The sequence below is a fragment of the Marmota monax genome, unplaced genomic scaffold (assembly GCF_021218885.2).
Source record: "Marmota monax isolate L192 unplaced genomic scaffold, Marmota_monax_Labrador192_F-V1.1 WCK01_AAM20220418_F8-fsc00026, whole genome shotgun sequence".
In the NCBI taxonomy this organism is placed as follows: domain Eukaryota; kingdom Metazoa; phylum Chordata; class Mammalia; order Rodentia; family Sciuridae; genus Marmota; species Marmota monax.
Genome location: NW_026693108.1, coordinates 14,809,488 through 14,835,833, shown reverse-complemented (window position 1 = coordinate 14,835,833; position 26,346 = coordinate 14,809,488). Strand labels below are relative to the sequence as shown.

At 41.1% G+C, this 26,346-nt stretch overlaps 1 protein-coding gene and 1 non-coding gene across 4 annotated transcripts in view; both read left to right on the top strand.

The window, feature by feature from the left end:
• Cldn10 (claudin 10) overlaps positions 1-26,346 on the top strand; it is a 101,347-nt gene that overhangs the window by 53,741 nt on the left and 21,260 nt on the right. Inside the window, exon 1 of one of the 3 annotated variants that reach the window (XM_046454758.2) lies at positions 25,183-25,465. The exons of the other annotated variants lie outside the window; for them this stretch is intronic. Coding sequence (XP_046310714.1) covers positions 25,246-25,465 — 220 coding nt within the window. The 5' untranslated portion in view covers positions 25,183-25,245. Of the gene's footprint in view, positions 1-25,182; positions 25,466-26,346 lie in introns of those variants that run through there. 3 annotated transcript variants of the gene reach the window in all.
• On the top strand, positions 13,677-13,749 carry Trnag-acc (transfer RNA glycine (anticodon ACC)). Its single transcript has one exon. It is a non-coding gene; the product is annotated as a tRNA-Gly (tRNA).

The window sequence follows — 26,346 nt, the reverse complement described above, 5'->3', positions numbered from 1 at the left end:
CTGAATTTTGAGAGCAGTTGAGTAAAAGTGCTTCAGACCACAGGACACAAAGTTCTGCCTGGACTGGCCCACAGGAGAGTGTGGTTCGGAGCAGCAAGCCAAGGGCACAGAAGCCAGATAAGATGGAACTTTGTAGGTAAAGATAACGCATTCAGGTGTTCTTCTAAGAGAAATGGAAAGACCTTGAAGGGGTTGCAGAGACAGGGGTGCATGTGGCATGATTTGATTTATATGCTAGAGTCTGACTTTAGCCACTGCGTAATAACTCTTGGGTGGGGGAAATGGATGTTAAGGTGACAGAGGCCAGCATGGAAGGCACTGCAGTATCTCAGACGTGAGATGACATCATATGGACACCCATGAGGGTGGCCCTAAAGATGGAAAAGAGAAGACAGAGGACATACACTGTGGAGGAAAGCTGGCAAGAGCCTTGGCTACAGCTTACAATCTTTGCTGCCATTTTTAAATAAAGAAACATGTTACGCTTCAGAACAGAACAGCTCCCTTTTTGAGGCACGAGACTTTCCTAAAGATTGTTCCCCACCGTGGGATGTGAGCCTATGAGTCAGAATCCCTTGTCAAGAGAGACTGTCTAATTGAAAAGCCTTGGATCACCTCAGAGATCATTTTTCCTTTTGTCCCATGGTATAGCTGTCCCTCCTGAGTAGATGCACTGGGGAAGCATAGTTCCAGCTAGGGTCCCCCAATGGCAGTCAGGTGAGCACCACCCACTGGAGCCCTAGACCACCACTGGCTTGAGAACAGAGAGTTCTTTTCTAGTTTTCTGCTGGACATCTGCCTACATGGCTCAAAAATTACTTAAAAATCTACTTTCCTTCATATACTACTCTTCTAAGAAACTCAGTTCTACCCCCGCCCCCTTAAAGCACTAAAACTAGGTGCTATGAAATTTCCACATGAGGAAACATACATGAAACTTACCTACACAAGATCCTTGGCCCAATAACCCAAGTTACTTGGCAATTTAACTCTCGTGGTCCTTAGTGACCACACTAGACAATGGGTTCAATATTACTCTTTTTAAAAAAATTTTTTTAGTTGTACTTGGGCACAATACCTTTATTTTATTTGTTTATTTTTATGTGGTGCTGAAGATCGATCAAACCCAGGGCCTTGCACATGCTAGGTAAGCGCTCTACCACTGAGCCACAACCCCAGCTCCTCAATATTACCCTTTGACATATTTAAGAAATATTTACCTTACCAAAAGAAAAGTATATAGAAGATATCCTGGAGTTGGTCTTTGTTGTTTGTTTTGATGAAGAAGGATTTGATTACTTAGGGTAAGATTTGAAGTATTTTTATAACTTCCATTTAGGGATAATAATACTTTTTTGATTCAAATAAATGCATTGTTAATAACTCACTCGTGGATGGGAATATGGCAGGTATCCCAGGTTGGCTAATTTTGTCAAGTCTTTAAAAATGAAGATCCGTTTTATAAATAATATGTATTAAAATACCTAAAAAATAATTGCCACAAATGCAGGTCAACTAAATAGTAGGAAAGAATCAGAACGTCACAGTAATAAAATACTGTATTTCTCATCTTTATCTGTTGGCCAATAGCCATGATATCTAGTCAGTATCATTTTGTTACACCCTATACCTTCAGACAGACTAAATGGTATTACAAAATATAAGAAAAAAGTACAGCCTTTAAAAAGCTTGGACAATCATGACTCAAGGCAAAATGGATTCACGGGGCAGAGCGGGAGATGAAGGTCTGTGTTGACTGGTGGGTTTGGATTCAGAGAAGAGACAACTTCAAACAAGTGGCTGTGTTGAGAACACATGGCTCAGAGCATGCTTTGGAGATCTCTCTATTTTAACTTCCTCTGAAATCCAAGAGGAGAATGTTTTTACCAAAAACATTTACAAGGAAATGGAAAAGTTAAGTGATCCCCAAAGAAAACCAGTTTCCAAAAAGCCCTCAAAGCCTATGGTTAGGCAAACAAAAACCTCACAGGGTTCCAGTCCCTTGCTATTCTCAAAGGCTTCTTGGGGGCAGTGAAAGGAAGGACTGTGGATCTCTGTGGGCTCCCAGAGAGGGGAACCACATCTTCTCGAGGTCATGCTGAATTCTTTGCTATATAGAGCAGGAAATCAACCACAGTGGTACGTGCACTGGGGGCCTGGGGCCTCTCACTGCAGGCACAGGAGATGACCTTCTGACATAGGTACCACACATGTACCACACAGACTCTTCTGCTGAAGCCGTTCTCTGAGTAATAGATCCTTTCTTCCCCCCTCCCTTTCTTCGTTCCTCCTTCCTACCTTCTCTCGTTTCTATTTCTTTCTCTTTCCTCTCTTCCTCCCTCCCTCTTTGACTTTCTTAAATTTTTCCTTCCCTCTCTCCTTCGTGCCTGCATCTGGGCCTCTTTCCCTTCTCCCTTCTTTCTTTCCACACCTCCATCCTTCCCTCCCTTCCTTCTTTCCTCTCCTCCTTCCTCTTGCTCTCAAATGTCTTCTCTCCTGACCCCCTTCCCTCTCCCCTGCCTTCTTCTTCCCTTTTCATTTTTTCTGTGGACACTTACTGAGCACCTCCTCCTATACCTTAGGTGCTGCCGGTGTGGTCACCCCAGCAAGGCAGCCCCTGTCCCCAGGGAGCTCTTTCCACAGACACATACTGGGAGCCCGTGGGGTGAGCCCCTGATCTGGAGCCGGGGAGAGTGACATCAGGGAGGAAGACTGATACTTGAATATTAAAAACTAAACTGAAAACTGTCAGTGGGGCAGGAATAAATGTTCTAGGCAGAGCAGAGACCAAAATATGTTCTTTTTTCACGACTATTTTTTTATTATTGTGTTCATTTCTTCTGGAAAGTTACTGCCTTTTGGGGTCTTTAGCTTGGGCATTTAGGTGACATCACCATATCCTAAAATAGCATTTTTGGGTGCTGAGGACGTGGCTCAGTGGTAGAGCATTTGCCTGGCCTGTGTGAGGCCTGGGTTCAAACCCTCACACCCCAAAATAAATAAATAAAAATAACACTTTTAGAACTTTCTACAGTGGCTCTTATGAAAAGAGTTTTAAAACAGCATACGTATAATATTTACACCATAAATATTATATACATAAAATATGCACATGTAAATAAATACACATAAATAAGACACAAATAGATGAGGCAAGAAATGTAAAAAGAAAACATTGTTAGGAAAATGAAATAAAGCTTACTGACTGCATTTCATGGGTCTTGAACGTTCATGGAAGTGGCTGGCAGATGTGGCTCCTTCATACCACGTGGGAAACACAATCAGCTACAACAGTCGCAAAATTAGAGATAACAATAGTCATGAGACAAAATCAAGCCCGACTTTCTCCAACAGATATTCCTGAATGGACTGCAGTGGAGTCCCTGCTTTTGCTGCCCAACATCCGTCTGTCCCTTACTCTGGTAACTAAATAAAATTTTCTTCTGGGGATTATCATCTACTCACCCACAATCTATGTGCATCTCGTGGAGTTAGCTCCACCTCACCCCAAGTTGAGTATGTGACTAGGACAGGATTCAAGACATGGTGTCCCCCTGACCGCAGGGCTTGGCTCAGAGTTGAGCACATGAGCCAAGCAGAGCCAATCAGACTCCCTGGGCTTCCGGGAAGGAAATTCTGAATCTGCAGGGAGAGGATGGGGGAACTGGAGCTGCTGCTGCCGTTTAGAGATCTCAAGAGCAGAGCGTACCCAGGAAGAAGGAAGAACAAGAGAGATGGAAGGAGAAAAACTCCATCCTAAGGCCATCATTTGAGCAGGAACCAAGCAGTCCTGGAAGCACACCCAGACTTTTCAATTCTGTGAGCCAGTAAATTCCCATTTCACAGGTTAATGTTGGATTCTTTCGGCCTTAGCTAAAGGGAACTTAAAGCAACATCATCCTCAATGATGAAGGTGGCTTGGGCCAAGAATATGGACATGCTTCATATTCTTCAGAAAATTCTCAACAAATGCTGTGTCTTGATTTTAAGCTATATAACACAGTGAGTGAGAGTTTTCCAACAAAATTCTTATGTGTGGAATGTTCTTTGTCCCCCGTCAAGAGATTGAGCCTGTGCCTTCACAATCAATGAGAAGCTTCTACTGAAAGGTGAATTGGAGCCAGCCTTCCAGGGTTCAAATTCCTTTTCTGTTAATTAACAGTGATTTAAGTCTGGGACAAGTAACGTCACATTTCTTGACCTTGGTTTCCTCATCCAAGAAATGGTGATTATTATATGAATGCCACAGAGTTGTGAGGGCAGAATGAGTGAGTATATTTAAAGTGATTAGAAGGGTGCTGGGCCCATAATTAGCACTCAGTAAATGTTCAGTGACCATTATTTTTGTTTTATTATCACATACAGGGAAACCTCATGATTAAGGTCAAAATTTTTTATTACTATTAGTTCTGGGTCCACTCCTCCATCATCCAGAAGAACTGATGATTCAGGTCCAAAGTACTGTCATAGATCATATCCATAATTGTTATATGAGAACATCTGCAAAACCTAGATTTACTAATTGACTATATGGATGCATGAGCAAGGCAGTTGTTGCCCTCTGGGGGCTTTTCCCACAGAGAAATTGTGAAAGCATGATGGATTTTAGTATATTATCTATTTTAGTATATTACTATGTTGTACAACCACCTCCACTACCTAATTCCAGATTATTTTCATCATCCCCAAAAGAAACTCCATTCCAATTTCCTCCTCCTACTATGCCCTAGAAATCACTAATCTACTTCCTATTTCTATGGATTTGTCTATTCTTGACATTTCTATAAATGAAACCATATATGTGGTCTCCATAGCTAGTTTCTTTCACTTAGTATGTTTTCAAGGTTCATCCAACTTGTAGCTTGTAAAAGTACTTTGTTCCTTTGGTGGTCAAATATTCCACTGTATGGAAACCTATTTTTGTTTACCCATTTATAAGTTTATAGAAGTCTGGGTTATTTGCACCATTGGAAATAATGCTGTTGAGAACACCAATAGACAATGCTTCATGTGAATATATATTTTTAATTTTCCCAGGTATATACCTAAGAAAGGAATCTCTTACACAATAATTGTAGGTTTAACTTTGTAAGGAATTGCCAAATTGTCTTCCACAGTGGCTACCTCAGTTTACATCCCCACTAGCAATGTGTGAGTGTTGTGATTTCTCCACATCCTCACCAACATTTGTTATTCCATGTTTACTCTTTTGATAATGATACCCTCTCTACTTCACTTGTGACAAGTGTCCCCTAGTTCAAAAACCAAAATTTTAACCACCCCGAGAATGAACTTCCAGTCTCAGAGCAGGCATTTGCTTTGAGTAGGAAATAGGCAAGTCAAACCTGTTCTGAATACAATTTCAACAAATCCTCTCGTTTTAGCCCCATTTTTATATCCTTCTTTTGAAATTGCCTGGAGTCTGCAAATTGTTACAGTTCTGCAGTATAATTTGGGTTGTTTCTTGATTTTCTTCACTGCCCACTTAGAATTCAACCCTCTAGCTTCTGTTAGGTAGCTTACTGTTCGTGAACCTTATTTCCAGCTTCTAAAATTTTATGTTGTTGTTTCCTCTAACACCTCTTTATTCTTGATGATTTTAAATAATAATCTTTTAGAACTATGTTTACTTTCTTTTTAGTGGAGTTTCGGGAGCAAACCAGTGCAAATTGATCCAGAAGTCCTCACCCCTCTTCAAAGTTCACGACTAAGGAAAAGCAGTTCATGGTCAATGCATGGCATTATATGGCCAAATGTAGCTGTGTGTGTGAATCCAAAGGCAAAATACATGTTCATCCAGTGTCGGCTACAGACATTCATTCCAAGAAAAATGTGGCATTTGTAAGGAAATGCCTTTGACTTCCAAGTTCATTGGCAACCCGGGGATTTTCTGATTCTAAGAGTAACTCCTGTGATCTAACAGAGGAGTTTCTGGCTACATTAGCATCTATTTTTCACATTTTGTTCAATCCTTTTATTTTTATTTTTCATTTGTGACTATATCTCTACAAAGTCACCACATGCAAGTGAACCATACATTTTGGTGTCAAATATGTCTTGGTTTTCACATTGAGTTCAGCAAACAAGGATATGAGGTCGAGAAAGCAAAGAACTGGGTGAATGTTCTAATGACTTGCCAAAAATAACATTCAAACAAGGTATCCAGAGTAAGTAAAACCAAACAGAAATAAATATGATTTCCTTTTCCCAAAAGATTTGCAGTCACAGTCTTTTTGGACTTCTCTTGAGCAAAGCTTAACAAGGGAAGGGATAATGTCCCCACCAGTCAAGTGTGGAGCTTGCGGCAGCAGAAACAAGTATGGGCACTGTAGTGAAGCCACCAGGGAGATCTGACTGCATTCATGGGCCATTTTATTAAATGGGTGATTGGCAAGGAAAAAAAAAAAACAACATTCATTCCATAAGTTGGCAATGCTAAGTTAAAAGGAGGATCAGCTAGGTCACTATGACACTGCACTAACTGATCCTCTGTGCTTGAACAGCACGCATCACAGAATAGAAAAGGCCCCGCACGCAGGGCTGAGTGATAGCCCGTCCAGGGTGTTTTGCCTCTTTTTTGAAACAAAGCTGGTAACACAGTTGTTTGTTTTAAAGGTGGAACTGGTTGGATCAGTAAAATATTGCTTCTCACATCTAGTTTTTCTTCCTGATATTTTTGGGTAAATAAGATCATGTAGATGCATGCCATCAGCTGTCAATTTCTAAATTGAAAAGGGTCGTCCTCAAGAAACTCAGGAGAAGAAAATGCCACAGATGTTCTAAGCGTTCCTCCTGCTTTGCTGACCAGTTTGTTTCTTCAACACATAAATTAGTAGTGCTTTTTTTTCTCCTCGATTGGCCATATTTTCATCAGATATCATGGGATATTGATTTGATGGAAGTGAGATTTCCAACTAATCGGAGCAAATAAATGTTTTTTTGTTTTTTTGTTTTTTTAAAAGAATACACCACATTACACAGAAAACAGGCTTGAATGGAATTGTTAAGAACCATCAGCCTTATAAGTATGTGATTTTTTTGGTGCCGTCAAGGGCATTGGGAACTGCAGTCCTTTGTGGTAGAATTCTAGCTTCTGGGGAGCCTGCCTCCAGGCTGGAATAGCTTAGTCACCTGACTTTCCTGTAACTTATTATTTTTGGCTTCATGAAGCAGTATTCATGCACAAGTGGTCCTTTCCCATTTTCTAAAAGTGTTTTTGTAGCTCCCTGATAATCTCTCTTCTTTCCCAGGTGCTCTGCATGAAGTATGCACAAGTGACAGGTCCTATCTGGGGGTTAGGGACAAAGAAGTAGTTGACAATTAGAAGTCCAGTTTTGCTTTTATTTGTCTATAATGATTTGGAGTTTAACATTGTTGTTCCTTGGTTTAGTAGATGCTGGCCCTCTCTTGAAACTAACTTATTAGATGTGACCAGTTGGTATTTTTTTTTCAAAATTATGGTAATGAAAACATTGTAAATTATCCTAGAATCAAACTCGATATAATGTCTATGGAAGGTCACTTTCATTATTTAAAACATTAAGCTGGTTATATTTGACTCAAAAAAGATACTAGGAGATCATAAATTCCATGTTACTAAAGCATCTGGCTACAGTATGTTATGATTTTTAGTGCCCCCAACATCAACCAGAAATTGTATGATCAGGTTCACATTATCAGGCACCACACTTGTTGATTCTTGGTTCTAGGGGGAGGAGGGGAGGAGCATCAGGAAGTTTCCACAGTGTACTGTGAGTTATTTAAATCCTTTTCACAGAATCCATTTCCTGTGCGCTGAAAGCCCTGTGACATTTCCAGAGCTGCTGTTTATTTGGGGACATGAGGGGCATTAAAATTCTTTGTGTTTCAAACACAACTTTTATGAGTGGCATGAGACAAAGACTCCTGGCTCATTTTAAGCGGTCAGGCAATCCCTACCGGAAGGAAACAGGTGATCGAATTACTGGTGTGTCCAAAGCAGCACATCTACTTGGGTCAGCCAGCTCTCTAGCTTAATTAATGCAAAGAGAGCACATCCCCCATTACAGAAAGTCTTTGTTCATACAAAGCTGAGAACTTTACACAGAAGGGAATACCTGCTCCTTAGACATCCAAGAAAAACACCCTGGGTCCATCAACTATCTCCTATGTATATTTCTTATTGTTTTATCCTCAGATCACCAAAGCATTTCCCTGAAAGTCACTGGCTTATATGATACCCTTTACAATAGGAACAGTTTAAAAATTGTGGGTTGTTTTTTTCTTTACAAATGAAAAATAAATGAAGGAAGCCATGTATCTAAGTTCATCTACTAAGTTCCTAGAAATTTCTTCCATTCAACACATTACACTTCAGTAAGAGGAAACTGATCATCTTTCTTAAATAACAAAATATCATGAACTTTAACTTAGAGTATAATGCAGTAACATAGTTAACTTAGTTCTTTCTTTTACGTTTTTAAGGCTTTCTTCACTTTCAAATAAGGATTACAATATTTGATCATCAATAATGGAATTTAAATCCTTGAAAGAGAGAATCTGCTTTATACTTTAAAGACACAGGGTCCCATTTTTCCTAGAAGGTCATCAGAAGTCATTCTGTCCCCTTCGTGAAATTCTTACCCAGGTTACAGCATGTGAAAATTAAAGAGATGATATTTAAGAAAGAAACTTCTTGATGTCAATTATTGAATATTTACGCTTTTAAAGACATATAAAGAGATCTGAACTTATACAAGCATTTGATTTTCAACAAAGACAAATCCAACAGGAATTTAAACAAATGGTGCTAAAGTACCTAGAGAGCCACATGGAAAAATGAACCTCAACTAGTAACTCACACCAAACACACAGGCATTTATTAGAGATGGATTGTAGGCCTAAATATAAGAGCTAAAACCATAAGTGTATCTTCATGTCTTGAAGATAAAACAAAGTTTCATAATACAGGTCATAAAAAGCAATAGCATAAGAAAAAAAAATATATATATATAAATATGCATATGTACATGTGTTAGAGTTCATCAAAACTTAAAATTTCTTCTCATCAGAAGATACCTTTAAGAAACTAGGCAAGCCACACTTGGAAAGAACATATTCACTAAAAATATTTCTGACAAAGAACTGATATCTAGAATTTATAAAGAATTCCCACAGTAATAGAGAAACAATCTCTAAAAAGTGAGCAAACAGGCTCAGGATGTGTCTCAGTGGTACAGCCCTTGCCTAGCAGGTGCATGGCACTGGGTTCAGTCCTCAGCACGGGGGAAGGAGCAAGATTCAGACAGGTACTTCACAAAGAAAGTATTTAAATGGGCAATAAGCACATGAAGTACTCAACATCATGAGTCATCAGGGAAATAAAAACTAAAACCACAATGAGAAATCACTGAGCAAGAATAGCTAACATAAAAGACCCAATAACATCAAATGTTGGTAAGGACCTGGAATTTCATACATTGTTTGGAGAAGTATAAAATAGTACAACACTTTGGGGGAAAAGTAAGGCTTTTTTTTTTTCCCAAACAGTAACACAAAATACTATTACAACAACCTACTCTACAACCCAATAATTGTGATCCTAGATATTATCCAGCATAATAGGTGTTCAAAAAGAGATTTGTATCAGAATGTTCATAGCACCTTTATTTGCAACAGTCTAAAACTGAACTAGTGCTACGTTCATCAGTAGAAAAATGGATAGACAAACTGTGATAACTACAAGACTAGACAATATTTAGCAAAATAAGAGACAAACCACTCATACATGCAATAACAGGGATGAAGCTTCAGAATAAGATTTTAGTAGTGAAAACAGCCTTGTACAAAAGAATTCATACCATTTGATGCTACTGAGATAAATTCTAGAACAAACAAAACTAATCTATGGAAAAAGAAGAAAAACTAGGAAAGGGTATGAGACCTAATGTTCTGTATCTTGACAGCAGATTGTTTCATTTACACAGATATATGCATTGTCTAAAGTCTGTGTGCACTTAGTACTTACACATTTTATTATGTGTAAATTTTACATCACAAGAAAAAATTAAATATTAATATCTAGCTAGTAATATACACATTGAAGCATTTAGAAGAAATTGTACTAATGCCTACAATTTATTTTTAAATGTTAAAAAAAGTAAAATGGATTAAAGGATGAATAGAGGAAAGGAAGGAGAGAAAACAGGCAAATAAACCCAGTCAAATGTTTAATGCTAGAATCTGAGTGTTGGGCATAGAATATGGATGTTCACTGGAAAACTCCTTCAACCTTGCTATATATTTATACAAATGTAAGGAGGAAAGGATGTAGATTTTTAAGAGAAAGGACTGATTTTCTTTGGATGTACCACTGTCCCAATACATTTCACAGAATTGCCTTCTAATGAGGCCATTTAACAATAAATGACAAATTTGTTCAATCTGTTAAAAGAGAAATCAACACACCTACCTGTTTTAGTGTCCTCTGATAATTATACAGGGATAAGAAGATGCAGAGGAAAAGTTTTCAGGTCAAATAAATTAAGAAATATTCACTGAGCATTTATTTCCTGTGTGGGATACAAAGATGCCCAAGACTTGGCTCTTACCTGAAGGGTACATGCTTTCCACTGGACAGCCAGAAACAGTGGAGCAAAGGCCACCCACGCACAATAAGGCCTAAAGATAAGATCCCATGAGCTCAACAGCAGCACTGGGAGCAGCTAGCCCCAGCCTACGCCTCCCTGCACAATGATCCTGTCTTCTCTCTCACCTACTTCCACCACAGTCCCTACCCAGATCATTGATTCTCTTGTAAGGCTCTCCCCTGAGCACTGTGTGAGTATCCCCCTCATTCCACAAGCCTCAGCTCCAGGCCTTTCCTCAGGAACTTCTCCCCGACCCAGAGCTAACGTAAGGTTCTTTGTTCTACAGCTTCTGCGTACAGTTGTGCTCTCCTTGAGAGCATTTGAGTCCATTCCTAATTACACGGTCACCAGAGGGATCATTTGAGCAACATGTATCTTCTTTGACATGCAATCAGTAAACTTTAATTATCCTAATACTATTTTGTTTTTGCATTTCTTGCTTCATTAACTCATATCAATATTAAAATAGCATTTTAAGGCTTTATAGACTTTCTCTTTCCAAAAGAGTTTTAAAGCAGTTTTATACACACACACACACACACACACACACACACCATAAAAGACTTCACGAACAAGGGCCAGAGAAGGCAAAGGAAGAAAGTATTTCACAAGGGAGGAACTGGGCAACTGTGTCAAAAGGTGCATTGAGAACAACCGAGATAAGGAATGGGAAATGGCCACTAAATCAGACAATGCAAAGCCACTTGTGACCCACTTGTTCCAGTGGATGGAGGAAGGCAGAGAACTAGATGGCAGTGGGTTTAGAGGAGGGTGGGCAGGTAGAAAGAGAGATTCTAATGAGAGACAACTCTGTCACGATGCTTGGTTGAAAAAGAAAAATGAACATTTTCAATACGTCCCCAAAGAGATCTTTAATAAGTTTGTGTATTTTCCTAAATCTGTAAGAAACCAGTCCTTGAGATCTGCTGCATCCAAGCAGAAAGATCACCCAAGGGAAAATTTGTCCTTACTGGTATGAAACTTAGAGCCTCATGAGGAAGATGAGGGTTTTCATTTGCTTTTCCCACTTTCTGGATAAGATTGGCCTTAAGAAACAGTACTTCATAGTTTAACATTGGGTAAAATTTCCCAACACAGTTTGATTGAAAGAAAACTACGGATTCCTAACTCTGTGCCCTTCATATTGTCGTCTTCTTTCTCAGGTGCAAAGTCTCCGCCCTGCAGCCCTGTTCACGCTACCTTTGCAATGTCTCTCACATCTGTTCTTTCTTCTCCTTTCCCACGGTCTTTACAACAAAACTGTTTATTTTTAAGCCATCGATTGCATTTTTTTTTAAGTTCGCATTTAAATATCTTAACAGTTTTATCCAATAGGGGGCGCAAATTTCTCATGTGATATTGTACAGTCTTTCATAAAATTTGTTTGCTCTTTGTAGTGTTTTAATTTCACAGCTGCCGTAATTTAGTGCAGAAACATGTGGCACATGCATGTGTATGAACTCAGCCCTGCCCTGTCCAAGGCTAGGTAAGGGCTCTTTGCTTCATCAGAGCAGTTTCAGAGACGAGCTAAGACTATTACCGAAGGAAAGACACAAAAAGTTAAGGTTTTTCTATTTTGGGTAACCAAATCAAATTAGATAGAATATTTTAAAATTAAACATTAAGTGGAAAAACTAAACCCAGTTTGTTTACATGCTTCTAATTTTAGGATGTATTTCCATTCTACCCCAGATGAAAGGATCCCTAGCGAAGTCATACAGTTCAGACTCTGCAGGGTGGCTCACGGCTCATGGGTTTGGGGAGTTTGTGTGTATGTGTGTTGCCACAAGGGAAATCATTCATATTTCAGCAGCTACCCAGGATGTACCCTTCCTCCAACATGCAGAAAACACTATGACTGGTGACTAGAGGGAACAATGTGAACTCCAATCTCAGTTTTAGCTTTGGTGTCATCATAATTTATATGCATTTTATTAGGGGAATGATATGACAGAGATATACTAAAGTCCTATTGAGTTTCCCAAATGCAAGTTGTAGAAATGGAAGGACTTACAAAGAGGAAGCCATTTTAGGTATTAATATACCTATTTAGGTAGCAATATACCTATATACCCCTCACTGGAAAGAAGTTCACTTAGCCAAATTCTGTAACGAAATGCATAGATAAAAGCACAAATTCATTCCACAGAAGGGCAGTTCCAAATCTGAAGGTCCTATGCATTAATTCGCATATTCTTGCTTCTTTCTGTAGCTGGCTTGGATTCCAAGGTCAGTCTCTCCATCTAGTGTACCTTCCTGCCCAGTACTTTGCTGGTACGTGGTAACAATGAACACTTGTCCAGGGAAGACACACTATTTTGATTGGCTTCTGGCCCTACAAAGGAAGCCAACTGAGAGCAGAGGATCACTGAAACCTGAGCAGCTAATTGATTAGCAATGGCAGTTATTAACTAGCACCTGAACAACCACATCCTCTTGGGCAATGTCCAATAAACAAGAAGACAGCCTAGATTTATAGTCCTTTTTTATGCATCTGTCTAAAGTCACTTTGAAGAAGATGTGTATACATTTTTGATGGGAACCAACTTGACAGGAAGAACCAAGCATTATTTCCAGCTTTCATTTGGTTACCAATCGGTAATGCATTACCAAATTATTTCTATGAATTACCAATATGTACTCACTTTCCTTATACGGTTGTGGAGTGCTGTCCTTTGATTCATCCCATTGATTTCACTAGTGACTGGCCAGAACTTCCTTCATCATGCACAAGGTCGGTGTGTGTGTTCAGCTGCAAATTCTCATTTCACAGCTTCTTCCTTTTCTCACCATATAAAGGAATCTCATCTTTTCTAGGGCAGAGTCTGGACCACATTTTTTTTCTGGATTATTGGGACGCATAACTTCTCTTCCCTGTGCCCCCTTATCGCAACTCTAACCCCTTCCCGTCTGTTCCTAGAGGCAATTTTTTAAAATATTCAAATTGTGTCATAATATCAAATTTTGTTATATTTCTAAAACTTTCTTTTGCCCTCCAACAAAAGAAGGTAGATCAATCAACTGCTGAAAGTGGGTGAGGATAGGGCTGGGGATATGGCTCAGTTGGTAGAGTGCTTGCCTACCATGCACAAGGCCCTGGGTTCAATCCTCAGTACCATCACAAAAAAAAAAAAAAAAAAGACAAGTGGGTGAGGACAGCTGTGTGAAGGTAAAGGGTACAGAGGTGTCAAAGCTTCAGGGATGTCTCAAGACAACACAGAAGAAAAAGGCCCAAGCGACACAGTGGTTTGAACCTGTTTTCCTATTCAGGGTCTCTACTGAGGCATGTAGGAATACAGCATTGTTTCAATGCCTCTCCGAAAGATTTACCTCTAAGAACTATCTATCACTGAAATCTAAGAGGATATATATTAATTACAAGAGATTATTTTTAGTTGTTACATGAAAAATATGTATCCTTTAAAAATATCAGCAACAAGTTAAAAAAAAAACAATAAGCAAAAATCATAGCACACACCTGTAATCCCAGCAGCTCAGGAGGAGGAGGCAGGAGGATTGAGAGTTCAAAGCCAGCCTCGGCAAGGCGCTAAGCAACTCACTGAGACCCTGATTCTAGTAAAATACAAAATAGGGGTAGGGAATGTGGCTCCGTGGTCGAGTGCCCCTGAGTTCAATCTCTGGTATCACCCCCCAAAAAAATGTCTATATATGTGTGTGTGTACACACACACACACACACACACACACACACACACACAGGCTAGTGGCTCTGACTGGGAAATGAGAAATGATGTTAATTCTTAAATTCAGTGGCCCTTATTGCCTGTAAAAATATGATCAAGCCTGAGTCCATAGTTTGCATAACTGAGATAGCGAGGGAGGTTCTGTTCGGGGGTGGGGGGGGGAATATTGTTTTTTTCACTCACACCAACAATACTAACTTACTAGTATGTGAACTTTTTTTTTAATAGAACTAAAAGTAATATGAAGTATTTTTCAAGTTTTGAGGTTTTTATGTTCAGCTTTTTCTGACATGTTAGGTCTAATAAAGTTTGCCCACACAATGGGCATAGAAAGTTCCTGGCAGTTGACAAGTGTGTGATTTGAAACACCGGGTGGAATGGCCACGTGGCCTCGTGGCCCAGGACCCACACTGAGAAGTTAGCAGCTGTGCATGCTAAATCTGGCTCTGTCATTAACCTGCCATGGGACCTTCTAAAAATTGCTTAATTCCAACCATGAAAATAAACACAGGCACCAATGCCCTCGAATAGATTTAAAGGAAATCAGGCCATATGCATAAAATGAACCAAACTCATTCTTCCTTCTGCTTTTCCTTCCCGACACTTGGAGCAGAGAGAATTTGCAGTGTCCAGGCTATAGGTTACTGGGTTTTCTTCTAAGGGACCAAGGTAAGCAAGTGACACAAGTGAGAGAGACTGGGGCAGCTGGGACACAGGGGCAGAACTCAGGCAGACTTGGAGAACCAAAGGGCGAATCTCTGTTTGGGGTGGGAGAAAGAGCCCTCTCTGTGACTCTAACTCTCCTGTCATCTGTGTGTCCACTTTGGCTCTGCATCTGGGCCTCCATTGCTCCGGGTTTTCTTTTCCTTTCTCTCCCCACATCATCTTGTTTTTCCGGTGTTGGTACCAAAGGGGAGGAAGAACCAATTTTCTCCCACTGCATTTTAAACTTTCTCCTCTGTTGTTAAACGAGGCAGAGTTTTTGAGATTTCTTTCACAGCCCACTCATTTTTCTCCAACACTCACTTTTAAGACAGGTAAAAATTTGCCCAAGAAAATGTAGATTAGTAAAAAGGCAATGAAAGGGCAAGATGTCAGGGCCTCTAAATGCCAGCCCAGTGCAACCAAATTTAATGATTGGAAAAAGCCACACTCCCAAGACTGAATTGCCTGTGTGACATTATATATCACCTATGTAAAAATGGTATTTTGTCTCTGTTACCTTACAACCTGCTGGAGGATATAACAGCCTTTAAATTCTGTTATCTCAGGTATACAAGGATTATTTGATTTAGAATACAAATGCATGTACTTCCAAAGTCAAAGTGATTTTGAAGTATAGTCACAAGGGTGGTTTGTTTTTGGCCAGGTTTGGCCAGGAAAACAAACAAACAAACATATTGCACTGGAAATATGTGTACTGCACTCACTAAATAATGCAGAAAAGTTAGAGGCAAATATCCAAGTCACAGTCATGGCCACAGGGAAAAAAAGGAAAAAAGGTCATGATCAATAAACAGCCACATTCACATTTGCCCAGGATTAGGTAAAGCAAACACCTGTATGTGTGGGGATGTGAAATCCACCCTTCTAAAAAATCTTCTGCCTGGAAACTGAGAGTCATCTGGAAATTCCCAGGTACTGAGGAAGAAAGGGTAGCTCCATGTTGACAGGTGTCACTGAGGAGGAGTATGCTACTGAGAGTTCAGCTTGTTTTTTTTCCTAAATCAATGAAATACAAGTGACTCCAAAGGCAAAATTCATCAGCTATTGGGGAAAAGAGGACAAGAAACAACAGCTTTAATCTGTGAGTGAAGTTACCAAGTAGATTATAGGTAACAAAACAAATAGAAAAACATGCTGCATCATTCTAAATTCATATTGTATGATTCCAAACCATCTGTAGAAAATTCTTCAGTGATAAATACAATATTTATACCTGTGTATACAACGGGACTTAAATGACAAAAAAAGAGTGATGATTTGAGAACTAATTTGATTATCTGAAGTATAAACCAATACAGTCTCATATTCATAACAAGGTTATAATTTAAAAGGATTTATTCTTGTAATAAGATAGATTATTTTTTGAAAAGAACAAAGATTAACAATTACATATATTTTTGAGAATTTATACTTAATGTTCTATTTGATATTTTAAGTACATTTATCCTTTTTGACTAATAAAATTGAATTCAACAATTGTTTATCCAACACCTATATTACTAGTTCTGTAAATAGCCTTGTTCTAATTCACTTGATCCTCTCAGTTACATCTGGAAATTATTAGTTTGTTTTTGCTACTAGGAATTGAACCCAGTGGCTCTACACAACTGAACTATATCCCCAGCCTCTTTTTTACTTTTTGAGACAGGGTCTCCCTAAGTTGCTGAGGTTGGCCTCAAACTTGTGATCCTCCTGCCTCAACCTCCCAAGTCACTGGGATTACAAGTGTGCACCACCATGCCCAGCTTACATTTGGAAATTAACATGAAATAACAGCATATTATTCTTTACATTTCTCCTGAACAGTTATAAACCAGAAACTTGAGGACAAACAGAACATACTGGTTTGCTTAATTTCATTGGCTGCTTTGATTAACTGTGTCAAAAAATTACAATATAATCTTTCAAAAGAAGCTCTGATTGGAAAAAGCAACACTGCTTAACACAATAGGGTTATATAGGTGGACAGACTGTATGGTGAGGAAGTATTTGACACAGGGTCTATTCCTTTGTCAGAGAGATTAATACGAGAGACATCCTAGAGGTGTGGCACTTGAAATAATCCCAGGCAAAACACGATGCTAACCTTGTTCTCTAGCTCTTTTTATTATTTCTTCGCAAACCCTACATTAAGCATAGAAACAGCTATTGCTTTGAACCAAAAAGAGAGGTGTGTCTAGGCTTTGCCATATCATCGGCATATCAGCTCTATTATGACTTCCTTTCTTTTCATGTTCCGTCATTTTCATGATCTGTCATTTACAGAGATGATTCCACATGAACTTGAACCACAACACCTAGTGAGTTACTTGTATTTTATCAGCATCAATATATCTTTGAGGAGAAATATGATAGCTTTCAACTTTTAGATATTATTCAAATTCATGTTTTTCTTCAGCACTAAACTCAGATTTTTTTTTTTTTTTTTGTACTGGGGATTGAGCTCAGGGGCACTTGACCACTGAGCCACATCCCCAGCCCTATTTTGTATTTTATTTAGAGACAGGATCTCACTGAGTTGCTGAGTGCCTTGCTGTTGCTGAGGCTGGCTTTGAACTCGCAATCCTCCTGCCTCTGCCTCTGCCTCCCGCGGCACTGGGATTACAGGCGCGAGCCACTGTGCCCAGCTCAGATGATTTTTTAATCCACACATTTTTGAAGAATGAGGTATACAAAGTGTTAAGTTAACACAATACCCCAATACATGCTTTATGACTTCATATGCATTAAGAAGTCGCTTTGGATTCCAGTTTCCTCATTTGAAAATGTTGAATTAAATAGTGCTTTCTAACTCTGGTAATTCTAGAACAATAAGATGTTTGTCATATTGATTTTTAAATAATGTCAAACTAAGGGATTTATCTTAGCACAAACTCAAGTACACATAAATGTAGAGGAAAAGCGGCATCTGAACTCTTTTCTTAGGGGAGCTAACCTACGTGGGTGTACTCCGTGGGAGAAGCCAGGCATGGAATGGGCCATGGCCATGTGTGGTCCTTGGCGTGGACACCATACTCCAGTCTCCAAGCTCCAGAAGGCCCTAACCTGTGATTTCTCTCATCTTAATAAAATGCTTTTCACAGCCCCACTTTGCCTTCCAGGTTCCAAACCCCTCTCTCCTCCCTTTGAAGGGAGCCTGTTTTTCCATCTCCACCTCTCCCTCTCTTGTCAATGAACCTGCTCCCACCCTCTCTACCTGAAGAGCTCTCCCCAAGGCCACCAAGGGCTAGATGGTCTCTTCTTCCTGCAGCTGGCCGTCTCACCAGGGCTGGGCTCCACACCTTCCTCCATAATCCAGTTTCTTCACGTGGCTTCCAGGGTTCTGGCCCTGGGATCTCCCCTGTGGGCGCTATGCCTTCTCCCCCTCTTCTGTTCACGCCTCCTCACCTCCTTGGCTGCGAAATGGAGGAAGAAGTCAGGGCACGGCCCCTGGGCCATCTTGTTTCTGTCTCCACTCAGCCCTGGATCTCACTAGTCTCCCGATGTCACACTCCACCCGACCACAGGTGGCCCTCAGAGGTCCCTCTGTGGCACAAGCCTACAATCCAAGCAAAATGGGAGGCTGAGGCAGAGGATCCCAAGTTCCAAGCCAGCCTCAGCAATTTAGCGAGATCCTACCTCTCAAAAAAGGAGCTGGGGATGTAGCTCAGTGGTTAAACACCCCTGGTTCAATCCCCTAGTCCAAAAAAAAAAAAAAAAAAAGACCAAACCCATGATATAATGGGTCAGCAATTCCTAGGACACTGTTAAACAGAGTATTAGTGAACCGTAATTCCCCTACTGCAAAACCTAAACTCACATGGAAATAAGGAAATTAGGTACCCTGTTCAAATACTTCTGATGATACAAGCGATCTGATGAAAACTAAGGGTAAATCAAGTTATTTAAAATTGTTTTAATTCATTTTTGGTGTGTTCTTACACCCAGTAGATGTGGATGGAACACATCTGCTTAGGATGGCCACTTACCTGAAAGATGCCAATATCAATGTTTATTAGATGAAAGTAAGGGAAGATCTACATTTTGAAGGAAAAGTCAATGATTTGTTTATGGTATGTTTTTATAAGACTATGTATTTTTGATCCTGAAAGAATTAATTTTTAATTTCCTATGAAGTGAGCCACGTGGTACACCTGGGACTCCTGAGTAGTTTGGAACAAGCATTGCTCCAGTTCCACTGAGGGGCAGGGACAGGTGAAAGTCTCTCCATTTGGTGAGAGGCAATACCTGTGTGGCTTACTACCCCTTCCTAAAAATGCGGAAGAGTGAAGGCTGTAAGAGGTCTCTCCTCTTTTCCTACTGTCTTTCACCCACCTCTGACTTCCCACCTCTTTATCCATTATTTCTTAGCCGTTTTTCTCTCCTTACATTTCTGTTAGCACTTGTCTGGTACTTGTATGTCTATCCACTGCTCTTGGGACAAGAGCACCACCACCTCACCTTCTTTCATAAATAGACTGAACTTCCTTGCTTTAGCATGTTTTTAATTTTTCTAAAAAGTAAAAATAAGCCAGTTAGTTACAGTAGGGCACGCCTATAATCTCAGTGGCTTGGGAGGCTGAGGCAGGAGGATTGCTCGACCTTTTGAACTCAGCTTCTTTCCTCACTCCGCCTCTCGTCCTTAGGCACCCCTGCCCCGTCCCACCTGCCTCCCTGCTCCTGCCTCCACTCCCTCTGCTCTCACCCTTGGCAGCAACCTCTCCTTTGTTAGCACTCTACTGAACACTTTCTGCCTTTTTATTTGAATATCTGCAGCACAGTTCATCCATATTTACTTACTGCAAGTGGGTCTAACTCCGATCAATACCACTTTTATGGAAAATGGAATTTTAAAGCTTTAAAAAGACCCAGGGAAATGAAAAGCATGAGTCAACTGAATGACATCCGTTGTTTACTGAGCATCCACCACATTCCAAACCTTTACATGCCTTGCCTCTAATCCTCACAACAGCTTTAAAGGAGCTATTTTCATTCCTGCTTTATAGTTGAAGAAGTGATGTTGACCAAGTTAGGTGGACTGCACCAATCGATACAGAGCTAGGATTTTCTCTTATGCCCATTGTCTGTCCCCTCTCCACCACCTCACTTTCTTTCATAAATAGTCTGAACTTCTTTGCTTTAGCATGTTTCTAATTTTACTAAAAAGTGAAAATAAGCCAGTTAGTTACAGTAGGGCATGCCTATAATCTCAATGGCTTGGGAGGCTGAGGCAAGAGGATTGCAAGGTTGAGGCCAGCCTTAGCAATTTAGTGAAGCCCTAAGCAAGTTAGTGAGACCCTGTCACAAAATAAAATATTAAAAAGGGTGGGGTGGTGACACATGCCTGGACGCTAAGGCAGGAGGATCTTGAGTTCAAAGCCAGCCTCAGTAACCTAGTGAGGCCCTAACTCAGCAAGACCCTCTCTCTAAATAAAATATAAAAAAGGTTGGGGATGTGGCTCAGTGGTTAAGTGACCCTGGGTTCAATCACCAGTATCAAGGGAAAAAAAAGTGAAAATAAGACTACATGTACAAACCTTTCAAACATTTTCTCCACGTACCCCTATCGATACACCCTCTTCTAACATAGCCAAGGAGGGAGACAGTGGATAGAAAATAAGGCAGTGAGGACCTAGAGGGAAATGCTTGCTCCTCTCCCTGGTGCTTGTCTGCTAGATTAAGTTTATTAGGAATCGAAAGACAGTTAGGAGGAACTGTCTAGGGGCTCAGGAGGAACCCTCCAGGGGTCAGGAGGAACCTAGATGATCTTAAGTTAGCTCAGAACTGAGAGTGAGTGTGTTTCAAATGAATGTAGGAAAGCAGATCCACACGGTAAGTGGCATCAACTTGTAATGGGCCCGTGGAAACATTCCAACACAGGAGAGTCTCAGAGGTTGACAAATGACGAAATAAGGCAACTGCTTATTTATAATTTGCAAAAAAAAAAAAAGTGTATAAACATATACATTTATATATAAACAATGATAAGAGTGTTTATTTCCTAACTACTAATATCAGTCTGAAGTTTTCATACTAAGAAGATTATAAATATCATAGAACCCATGTACACAATACAGAAACTAAGAGTGTTATGGGAAAATGGAAAGAAGAAGAACACAGATATGCTCTTTTGATATCTTAGTGTTGGTCTTAATGTCTTCTTCACCTTGGTGGAACAATCTTTGGCTCCTGGGCAGTTGTTGTTTTTAGTTAATACAGTAATTACCAGGACTTCAGTTCCTTCCCACCTGATTAGCAGCACCCCACCTCGCTGGAATCTAGGAAGGAGCTAATGTATACTGAAACCAAATTTTATGCTTAGAAAATCCTTGAGCTGTTGAAACGCACACCTGTGCTGTTTGGCAGGCGAACCGAATCTCAAGTAAAGAATTTCTGCAAATCTCCTGTTCAGTTGGCTAAACTGGTTTTCATTCCTATTGAACAACTCTGGAGGGTGGGGGGAATCCTCTACTTTTCCTTAACAATCACAATCATGCCAGAGAAATAACCTCCAATTCTGAGGTCTCAAAAGTGGAAAGCATAATATGTTTCATGGCATTATGTTATCATCAGGTAAAAATTTCTAATTTATAGATCAATTAGTTTTTCACAGTGAAAAAAAAATCTGCAGCTATTTGTAAAGATCATGTTATAGTTAAGATACTCCTTTGATTAATTTAGAGAAAGCAGCTTTCTCAATCTGTTCACTTTTATATAGAAATTAAGAATAATCTGTTATGGATAGTTATATAAAATTTTCAGTGAGCTCAATCCTAAAGAAAACAAGGAAGTATTTATCAGTTGAAAGGTACTTTCTGTAAATCGGTTTGCAGATTAACTGCAAAGGTTATTTGGGACCGTATAATCTTAAGGTGAAACAAGCCATTTATGCATTAGTTCTTTTAAAAAAACTTTTCTATTTGGTCTATTTTGTTTTTGGAACATGCTTATGTTGGATTATGTGGTTTGAAAATGGCAAGATATAAGACATTTTAAAATAAATGTTTGATTCATTACATGATATTCTTTAAGTATTAAAGAAAGTTAACATTTTTCATTCTTTGGTCAGGCACATATGGGCTCTAAAATGTAACTTTTACTGTAAATACACAGTACATTTTAGAGAAGAAAAAGAAAAAAGAGTTTACATTGTTTAACCTCATAAAAAGGACAATAGATTAAGGAAAAATTAATCATGCCCACAGGCATGAAAACCCCAGTCTGTTTTAGCTGGCAAAGGAACTAATAGTATTGCCATCCAGGTCTTAATTTATGGGTTGCTTGTGTATTTATAACCTCTTTCAAACTGAAATTGTGTGTTACAATCTCTGCAGTAATAGAATATTTTTTAAAGTTTTCATCAAAGATTAATATTTATTCTTTCCATAATGCACATCATTCTTTATGCTAAGTTAACTGTTTTTATGCATGTATATATATAAACCTCAACCAGTCAGAGCTGTAGCTCTTAGCCTGGCTCTGCATTGGCAGCTCTAAGAACACCTTACCAGGCTTCCCCAGAGATTCTGGCATTCTTGGTGTGGTGATTCCACAGGGTGGTGAGGTGTTAGGATTCTTTCTTGGAGTTCCAGGTTATAATTCAAAATTTGTTTCCTCTGGAAGCTATGTTGCAGTGATGGCCTGAGCTTATGGATTTTTAAAAATGCAATGGGTAGAACTACATTAGATAGTAGCTTTTTGGAGTCTGGTCTAAAACACCAAACCAATCGTCACAGTTCTTTCTTTTAAACAATGTGGCTTTGAACTTATCGAGGCCCTCAGCAATTTAGTGAGATCCTGGTCTCAAAATAAAAAATAAAAAACAGGGTGGATGTGCTTCAGTGGTTGAACACCATGGGTTCAATCCCTGGTACCAAATAAAAACAAGAACAAAAAAACCAATGTGGCTTTGGATCCAAACAGTGGAATTTATAAGCAACCAGTTATAAACTGCCTGAGTCCTAAAGGTCACAATACTCAACTTTTTTTTTTCCCAGTCAAAAGTAAGCCAGGTTCTTGTCTAGTAAAAACAAGAAATCATTAACAAATTTAGTGAGTACCTACCAAGAGCAAGATACAGCAAACAAAGAGACCGTTAAACAAAGCCAAAAAATGTGGTACAAACTTTGTGCGATGTTTAATTTTAGGCAACTCCACATGGAATGTGCCAGCTAATGATTTATGTTTTCTAAATAGCAAATTGGATCGGAAATAGATGGTTCAGAAAGAAATATGGCACTGAAGTAACAGTAGAAATGTGCCAGGGGGCAGGAAACTAAAGCACTTTATGGCAAATCACACAAAAGAAGAGAAGACATTTGCTCCTTAAAGGTGACTGGTTTGAATGTCTGGGAAGATGATAAGGAAATGGTTAGGAAGGTGCTTCCCAAACTTCGTTTCTAAATTAACCCACTAGTGAACCCAAAGCAACTCATTGGGACAAACTGAGACCAAGAGCAGAACCATAGAGAAACTGCCTCCCACCAAGCAAACCATCTCCACCCTGGTCACATTCACACAGCCAGGAGACTGATCAAGCACACACCACCTACCTGTTGCCACAGCTGCATGAGTAGACCTCACTTGCGTTGCCTCAGAGCTCAGATTGTGGCATTTGGGTCAAAGTTAAGGAGAGAAAGATTTGGGCTCAATATAAAGGAAAGTTTTCTAAAAGTGCTGTCAAAACAAAACAGAATGAAAGCCTTGCATGTGCTAAACACTTGGTGGAGCAAGGGCTGGAAATTATTCTAAAAAATGGGATAATTGTATTGAGTGGAGCATGTCCCAGTGGTCACTCACGGTCCTTCCAAACCAAAGTCTTGGTGATTGTATCCCAGTCACCTAGTCACCTTAATTTCATTCTGCATCCATTTGGTTTAAAAGGGGAGGGGGCACAGACAAAAAAAGGGGGGGGGAGTTAAATTCTTCACAATGAACCAAAGTATCCCTGCATAAAGATTGCGAAAACAGAGCGTTAGGAACGAGTTTCTTGAAGCAGACTGATTTATAGGTTTTGGACCTTTGGTTACTTTTGGCAAGAAGTGAATCTTAAAAGGTCATACCAAGAACTGCGAGAACTTTAAGTGGACAAATAATAACGCATAATAAAGCAAGTGTCTTTGTTCTTTGATTTATGCCCAGATTCGTGACCTCATGGGCTGGAAGTACACCCTGATCTTTATGTTTGCCTTAAGACAGCAGTGAAGGAATGAAGGAATGAAGGAGTGTAGTTTTCGATTAGGCGCCAAAGTTGGTGGTTGGAAAAAGCCAAACAAGATACAGAGCAAAGGGACTGCACTGTGACAGTCACCTTTTCAGAGAACTGACCACGCTGGGAGCAGGAAGGGGGATCAGGGCATGACTTCGGTGCACGTCTAGGAAGAGTGCTTGCGTTAGCAGGGGTGGTCAGCACTGTGGCTGCTGGCTGCAATATTTCATATCAAGATTGAAGCCAAGCTCCCCGGAGTCCGTGCTATCCATCTGCTGCCACCCTGAATTTAGGCTTGAGCCCCGCAAGCACTTCTTTAAATGACTTTCCGCATACCACCGGACCCAAAAAGAAGAGCAGAAATTTCAAGGCAGGGCCAGAGCCGGCACCGTGATCCCTCCTTGATGAGCCAAACCGGGTGACCCAAACAAGCGTGGCCCGCAGACCTTTAGAGTTCAGCAAACCGAGGCTGCATTACCTTACCGTGTCCTTTCAGAGCACTCAGAAGGCTTTTTGCCCTGCTTTTACACAGTGCTCAGGAAGCCAGGCTATTTCCCCGCAAAAAGTGGCAGGGTGGATGGAGGTGACGGGGCGGGGTGGGGCGGGGCGGCCAGCAGGTTGTCCACATCTGGCTGCCAGTCTTTTCTCTGCACAGCTCTAATGACAGGGCCGTTTTCCGCAGCACCCCGGGCCGGAGATTCAGGGACGCGAGCGCACAAACCAGCCTTCCTCCCGACCGCGGGCGGCGGGCCAGTTAGCTGAAGAAAACCCAGGGGAAGCGCCCAGGGATCCCTCTGCTCCCCAGCCGACGCGCCCTCGCGATCGACCTACCGGGGCAGCCGGGCGGGGCCGCGCGCGCCCCCTAGCGCCGGGTCGGTGCGGAAGCGGCGGGTGGGGGCGGAGGCAGCGGCTGGAGGCGGAGTCGCAAGGCCCGGCCCGCGGGGGTCGCGGCTCGGAGTGGGAGTGCGAGAGCCGGCGCGAGCGCGGCTGCATCCTGCGGCATGGCGAGCACCGCCTCGGAGATCATCGCCTTCATGGTCTCCATCTCCGGCTGGGTCCTGGTGTCCTCCACGCTGCCCACCGACTACTGGAAGGTGTCCACCATCGACGGCACGGTTATCACCACCGCCACCTATTGGGCCAACCTGTGGAAGACGTGCGTGACCGACTCCACGGGCGTCTCCAACTGCAAGGACTTCCCCTCCATGCTGGCGCTGGACGGTCTGCATCCCTCGCCCCTGGCCGCGCTCCTCGCTGGCCAACCTCCGGGAGCGCTCTTGGCCCCACCGCCCTGAGTGGAGACCCGGCCCGCTCTGCCCCGAGGGTCTGAGGGAGCGGGGAGGATCAGCTGCCCCCGGGTGTCCGTCCCGTTGGGGCGCCTTCTGAGCCCGGGACCGCAGACAGGCTCTGATGGGGTGACTCAGGCGTCAGGGTGGCGGAACGTTTTTGGTCCGAAGAGTTGAGGACACGGAAAGTCCCTGCGTCTCCCCCGGAAAGTTAGGGCAAGGAATTCACAGGGTTTGTTCCTCTTCCCCACAAAAAGCTGGCTTCTGATTAAAATGGTATCACTAAAAGGCGAGAATGCCTGACCAGAGCCCCCTTTGGCTGTTTCGTTGGTTCTCTTAAAAGTAAGCACGGTGGGGAAAAAGGAACATATTGCAGGTTCTTCTTGTTTCCCTTAAAGTCGCTTCTACAAACTTCTCTGCATAGGCCTTAACACTTCCAAGTTCTGGGAAGATAAATAGCCAGTGCCTATGCCCCGATGAAGCGCCAGGAGAGGGTGGGCAGTGCTGGGAACCAAGTGCCGCATCCCAGCCTCCGTGTGTGCGTCGCGATCTTCCTTGCGTTCTCTCTGAGCGAACGTTCGCCCACGTTGGTTTGGGTAACCAGGCTGTGTACTGTATTGCATTGTACCCACACAGGTAGATCGACACAGAAAACCTTTTCTGTTTAGCCTCCAGAGAGCAGTTGATGTCTCGCTGATACAATGCTCAAGTTCGGACTCCTTTCTTCCAGGGTTTTGCAGCAAGTGACTTCATGACTCCTGGCAGAAACTGTCATTTGTGTTATTTCCAGATTTGAGGCTTTTTCCTTTATTACCA